Genomic DNA, 6,439 nt, shown 5'->3' with positions numbered 1-6,439 from the left:
GAGGAGAAGAAGAAAGCAGCTGCCAAGAAGGGCGCCAAGAAAACTGTGAGTAAACCGTCAGCAAAGGGCGGCAAGAGGCGGAGAAAGTCGAGGAAGGAGAGTTACTCCATCTACATCTACAAAGTGATGAAGCAGGTTCACCCCGACACCGGTATCTCCTCCAAGGCCATGAGCATCATGAACTCGTTTGTGAACGATATTTTCGAGCGCATCGCGGGTGAGGCTTCCCGCCTGGCCCATTACAATAAGCGCAGCACCATCAGCTCCCGGGAGATCCAGACCGCCGTGCGCCTGCTGCTGCCCGGGGAGCTGGCCAAGCACGCCGTGTCGGAAGGGACAAAGGCGGTGACCAAGTACACCAGCTCCAAGTAAAACTGCACAATGGACTGAAAAACATCCCAAACACAACGGCTCTTTTAAGAGCCACCCACAATCTCTCTGAAAAAGCTGCATCCGAACATCTCTATTAAATCACTTAAAGACAATGTATAATATAATAAGGATCTTACTGCTGTGTTTGCTGTCCCATCAACCTTACAAGAACTCATAATCTGCTCACCCATCTTCACTTTTTTGCTTAAAGCTGTTATTGTACTGTTTTTTTTTTTCACAGCCCCTGAATGACCGCATTAACAGCTGCTTTCAGTGTTGAGGGTTAGACCTTAATCCCTTAATGATTTTATTAACAGCAACTCTCCGCAGTGCAACAGCCTGGGATGGGATTATTACAGAGCAGGTTAAGGGCAGTTCCAGAACTCGTTCCGGCTCCCTCTTTTCACAGAAGGACACTGAGCTCTGATTGAAAACGAAACAATGTTTCACTTCAGGCCAATGCAATGAACAGGGATTTATTCCTAACAGTTTGAAAGCGATTGTAGAATGAGCCACAATTTAAACAACATTTTACAAGTTGAATAAAAGAAAATACAGAGAAGGGATTTTAAATTTTTGACGAAGAATTACATTTATTTTCATCCGCTCCTTTCCGGCAATGAAATTGGCGGGCTTTTTGAAATTGAACAATTCTCTGCTTCTGATGTCGTGGCGGGTAAATCCCGCCCTCTTCTGTTTGTCAGTGACCTGATTATCGGTGAATATAGGCAAATGAAGTGAATTAGGTACCGACCAATGAGGAAAATTCTCAATCTATAAGTAAAGTAAATGCTGCGTAAATTAACCATTCTTTGTTAAAGCATTTGTGATATTGTGGAAATGTCTGCAAGAGGAAAGACCGGCGGGAAAGCTCGGGCCAAGGCCAATTCTCGCTCCTCCCGGTCTGGACTGCAGTTCCCGGTGGGCCGTGTTCACAGACTCCTGAGAAAGGGCAACTATGCTGAGCGTGTGGGTGCCGGAGTCCCGGTCTATCTGGCTGCTGTGCTCGAGTATCTGACCGCTGAAATCCTCGAGCTGGCCGGTAATGCGGCCCGGGACAACAAGAAGAGCCGCATCATCCCCAGACACCTGCAGCTGGCCGTGCGCAACGACGAGGAGCTCAACAAGCTGCTGGGAGGAGTGACCATCGCTCAGGGCGGGGTGCTGCCTAATATCCAGGCCGTGCTGCTGCCCAAGAAAGCCAGCGTTCAGAGCTCCCAGAAAAAGTAAAGCGGCCAAAATGTCATCTAATAACCCAAAGGCTCTTTTCAGAGCCACCCACAGTCTCTGTGAAAGGGCTGATTATTGTCTAATTCCAGCATGTCAGTAACAGAACAGAATAGGAACTATTTAAAATGTTTAAGTAACTATTTCAGTGACTTCTCAGTGTGTCCCCCTGAATCCTGTGTGAAGGGGAATTACCCATCGTCTGTAACTTATCACTTCCACACCGAGTTTGAGTTATTGGTCCCTTAAGGATTGCTGAATGGAGTCTTTTCCCATGGAGTGGGAAATAAATGTCAGGTTAAAACTGTGCGTAAAATAGCGCCAGGAATTTGTGGCGATAAAAGCGGAATAAAAAATGGTCAAGGTTACGGGAAAATATTTTATCAACAAATTTAAATAGATTTTCCAGTAATCGCTTCTTTTCGACACTGAAATTGGCGCCTTTTTCGAATTCAAACTGTGTTAGGACGACAATTTAAGCCAATGATTTGCTGTGTTTTCGAATTCGAGGCTCTGCGATTGGTTAAGACATGCGAATGGGAAGAGGGTGACCAATCAGAAGTGAGCGCGGGCTCAAACCGGGAATTCCAGAGTGATGTGGCTTTTCACTGAGGGCATGTGTGGACTGGGGAAATAACTAAATGTGGAGCCTCAGGCGCTGTTTACACAGCCCGTTTAGAAAATCAAATCCACTGCACATCCTTGCTGCAATTGAAATGTCAAACTCTGCGATTCCAAGTTTCTACCCGAACACAGCGCAGATTTATTCCAGACAGTTCTGAACAGCCTATCCGATCTCCCGTTTCCAGGTCACTGCTCTCTCTGTGAGGCGGTGGGTGGCTCTTAGAAGAGCCTTTGTTGTGTGTTTGCAGGAAAGGGTCGAGTTGTTCAACCGCCGAATCCGTAGAGAGTGCGGCCCTGCCATTTCAGAGCGTACACCACATCCATGGCAGTGACCGTCTTGCGCTTGGCGTGCTCAGTGTTGGTGACCGCATCCCTGATCACATTCTCCAGGAAAACCTTCAACACCCCGCGAGTCTCCTCATAGATCAAACCCGAGATCCGCTTGACCCCGCCACGGCGAGCCAGGCGGCGGATTGCTGGTTTGGTGATGCCCTGGATATTATCACGAAGCACTTTGCGGTGCCGCTTTGATCCGCCTTTGCCCAGTCCTTTGCCTCCTTTACCTCTGCCTGACATTTTTTTATTTCCAAAATATACATTATTCTTAAAAATCTGTAAAAATTACATTCCCAAACAGTTTAAAACAGCATCAAGTCAAAAATACCAACAGTGCAAAGGTGATCCGTTTCCTTCTATACAATTTTGAGTTGCCTCACAACCCTTCCATTTCATTGTCATGCCATATACATTTTTACATTTACAGCACAAAAAGTTTTCCTGATACAGTTCGAGGGGTTTCCCATGGATCCAGCCCCTCCGTTCAGCTTGGTGGGGGGACCTTACACAGTGGTCTTTCCACATTGAGCCTTTGCTGCGGCTGCCCCAAGCTTTAGTGCATCCCTCAGCACGTAGTCCTGGACCTTGGAATGTGCCAGTCTGCAACATTCGGTCGTGGACAACTCTTTGCGCTGGAAGACTAGCAAGTTTTGGGCAGACCAAAGGACGTCTTTCACCGAGTTGATAGTGTTCCAGCGGCAGTTGATGTTTGTCTCGGTGTGCGTCCCTGGGAACAGCCCGGAGAGCACAGACTCCTGTGTTACAGAGCTGCTTGGGATGAACCTTGACAAAAACCACTGCATCTCTTTCCACATCTGCTTTGCAAAGACACATTCCAGGAGGAGGTGGGCAACCGTCTCTTCCCCACCACAGCCACCATGGGGGCATTGTGTAGAGGGGGCGAGACTTCGGGTGTGCATGAAGGATCTGACGGGGAAGGCTCTTCTCACCACCAGCCAAGCTACGTCTTGGTGCTTGTTTGAAAGTTCTGGTGATGAGGCATTCTGCCAAATGACTTTGGCAGTCTGCTCGGGGAACCATCCGACAGGATCCCCCGTCTCCTTTTCCCGTAGGGCCTTGAGGACATTCCGTGCAGACCACTGCCTGATGGATCGGTGGTCAAAGGTGTTTTCCCGCAGAAACTGCTCCACGAAGGATAGGTGGTACGGCACAGTCCAACTTGATGGAGCGTTCTGCGGCAATGTGACCATGCCCATCCTTCGCAACACCAGGGACAGATAGAACCTCAGCACGTAGTGACACTTGGAGTTTGCGTACTGGAGATCTACATACAGCTTGATGCAGCCAGACACGAAGGTGGTCATCAGGATGAGGGCCACGTTGGGTACATTTTTCCCGCCCTTGTCCAGAGATTTGAACATCGTGTCCCTCCGGATCCGGTCCATTTTAGATCCCCAGATGAAGCGGAAAATGGCTCGGGTGACTGCCACAGCGCAGGACTGGGGTATGGGCCAGACCTTCGCCACGTAGAGCAGCACAGGGCGGCACAGTGGCGCAGTGGTTAGCACTGCAGCTTCACAACTCCAGCAACCCGGGTTCAATTCTGGATACTGCCTGTGTGGAGTTTGCAAGTTCTAGCTGTGTCTGTGTGGGTTTCCTCCGGGTGCTCCGGTTTCCTCCCACATGCCAGAGACTTGCAGGTTGATAGGTAAATTGGCCATTATAAATTGCCCCTAGTGCAGGTAAGAGTCATTTCCTATCCTGAGTGGTGTGAAACAGGGCTGTGTTCTCGCACCCACACTTTTTGGGATTTTCTTCTCCCTGCTGCTTTCACATGCGTTCAAATCCTCTGAAGCAGGAATTTTCCTCCACACAAGATCAGGGGGCAGGTTGTTCAACCTGGCCCGTCGAAGAGCGAAGTCCAAAGTACGGAAAGTCCTCATCTGAGAACTCCTCTTTGCTGACGATGCTGCTTTAACATCTCACACTGAAGAGTGCCTGCAGAGTCTCATCGACAGGTTTGCGGCTGCCTGCAATGAATTTGGCCTAACCATCAGCCTCAAGAAAACGAACATCATGGGGCAGGACGTCAGAAATGCTCCATCCATCAATATTGGCGACCACGCTCTGGAAGTGGTTCAAGAGTTCACCTACCTAGGCTCAACTATCACCAGTAACCTGTCTCTCGATGCAGAAATCAACAAGCTTCCACTGCTATGTCCAAACTGGCCAAGAGAGTGTGGGAAAATGGCGCACTGACACGGAACACAAAAGTCCGAGTGTATCAGGCCTGTGTCCTCAGTACCTTGCTCTACGGCAGCGAGGCCTGGACAACGTATGCCAGCCAAGAGCGACGTCTCAATTCATTCCATCTTCGCTGCCTTCGGAGAATACTTGGCATCAGGTGGCAGGACTATATCTCCAACACAGAAGTCCTTGAAGCGGCCAACACCCCCAGCTTATACACACTACTGAGTCAGCGGCGCTTGAGATGGCTTGGCCATGTGAGCCGCATGGAAGATGGCAGGATCCCCAAAGACACATTGTACAGCGAGCTTGCCACTGGTATCAGATCCACCGGCCGTCCATGTCTCCGCTATAAAGACGTCTGCAAACGCGACATGAAATCGTGTGACATTGATCACAAGTCGTGGGAGTCAGTTGCCAGCATTCGCCAGAGCTGGCGGGCAGCCATAAAGACAGGGCTAAATTGTGGCGAGTCGAAGAGACTTATTAGTTGGCAGGAAAAAAGACAGAGGCGCAATGGGAGAGCCAACTGTGCAACAGCCCCGACAAACAAATTTCTCTGCAGCACCTGTGGAAGAGCCTGTCACTCCAGAATTGGCCTTTATAGCCACTCCAGGCGCTGCTTCACAAACCACTGACCACCTCCAGGCACGTATCCATTGTCTCTCGAGATAAGGAGGCCCAAAAGAGAAGAAGTGTAGGTAGGTGGTAGGGAAATATAGGGACAGGTGGGGATGTGGTAGGAATATGGAATTAGTGTAGGATTAGTATAAAATGGGTGGTTGATGGTCGGCACAGACTCGGTGGGCCAAAGGGCCTGTTTCAGTGCTGTATGTCTGAACTAAACTAAACTAAAACTAAACAACGTGATCGCCTCGCACCTGATAACCAGGTTCTTACCCACAATGGAGAGAGATCGCTGCCCCCACATGCTCAACTTTTGTTGTACCTTGGCTACTCGCTCCTCCCAGATTTTGGTGCACGGAACTGCCCTTCCGAACCATATCCCCAGCACCTTCAGGTAATCTGACCTGACGGTGAAGGGGACAAAGGATCGGTCAGCCCAGTTCCCAAAGAACATGGCCTCGCTCTTGCCGTGGTTAACTTTGGCTCCCGAGGCCAGTTCGAACTGGTCGCAGATGCTCATCAGTCTGCGCACGGACAGCAGATCCGAGCCTCTGCCTGACATGATAATTCTTCACTCAGTTCACTGCTGGATATGAGAAACAGAATCCTTAGGCTCCTTTTTATAGCGGCCGCCCGGACCTGGCTGAGAATTGCAGTGAGGGGAGGAGACAGAGTGAAGATTAAACAGAGAGCAGGAGGGGAGGAGACACCCAGAGTGACAGACAGAGAGAGAACGGCCCCTCATCTTTCAGCTCCACCTCCAGTTTGCTCCGGGCTGCCAATTTCAAACCCTTTATTAACAGTAGAACCGAAACCCAGCTCTCCACACAAACCCTTCCAGACTCGGCCTTCACAGTCAAAGCTTTCCAGAAAGCCGGAGCTTTTAAATATGATCCTGCTACAATTGACACTCAGTAATATTCCCACCTAAACGCAGTCCATTCTATAACAAGAAACCTACTCAGTAACATCACCATTTCCATACACATCCGCTTCCAGCAGTTTACAAACATCTTATTGCAGCTGTTTGGGGAATCTCCTGTGT

General features: G+C 49.5%; 1 protein-coding gene across 1 annotated transcript; it reads left to right on the top strand.

Moving 5' to 3' along the window:
• The first annotated feature begins 1,212 nt into the window (after nt 1–1,212).
• LOC137359685 (histone H2A-like) lies at nt 1,213–2,211 on the top strand. Its single transcript, XM_068025465.1, has 2 exons — nt 1,213–1,566; nt 2,110–2,211. The coding sequence occupies exons 1-2, from the start codon at nt 1,213–1,215 to the stop codon at nt 2,209–2,211; spliced, it is 456 nt and encodes a 151-aa protein (XP_067881566.1).
• The last annotated feature ends 4,228 nt before the right edge of the window (nt 2,212–6,439 follow it).

This window comes from Heterodontus francisci, unplaced genomic scaffold, assembly GCF_036365525.1.
Source record: "Heterodontus francisci isolate sHetFra1 unplaced genomic scaffold, sHetFra1.hap1 HAP1_SCAFFOLD_121, whole genome shotgun sequence".
Taxonomy (NCBI): Eukaryota; Metazoa; Chordata; class Chondrichthyes; order Heterodontiformes; family Heterodontidae; genus Heterodontus; species Heterodontus francisci.
The sequence above is the reverse complement of the archived record's forward strand: the minus strand, read 5'-3'. Positions and strand labels throughout refer to the sequence as shown.

What these genes read in the sequence shown, in the direction of transcription:
- LOC137359685 (XM_068025465.1), top strand. Translation starts at nt 1,213, where the DNA reads ATGTCTGCAAGAGGAAAGACCGGCGGGAAAGCTCGGGCCAAGGCCAAT. An exon ending in TCCAGGCCGTGCTGCTGCCC is followed by an intron (nt 1,567 to 2,109) that starts AAGAAAGCCAGC and finishes TTCGAATTCGAG; the next exon opens with GCTCTGCGATTGGTTAAGAC.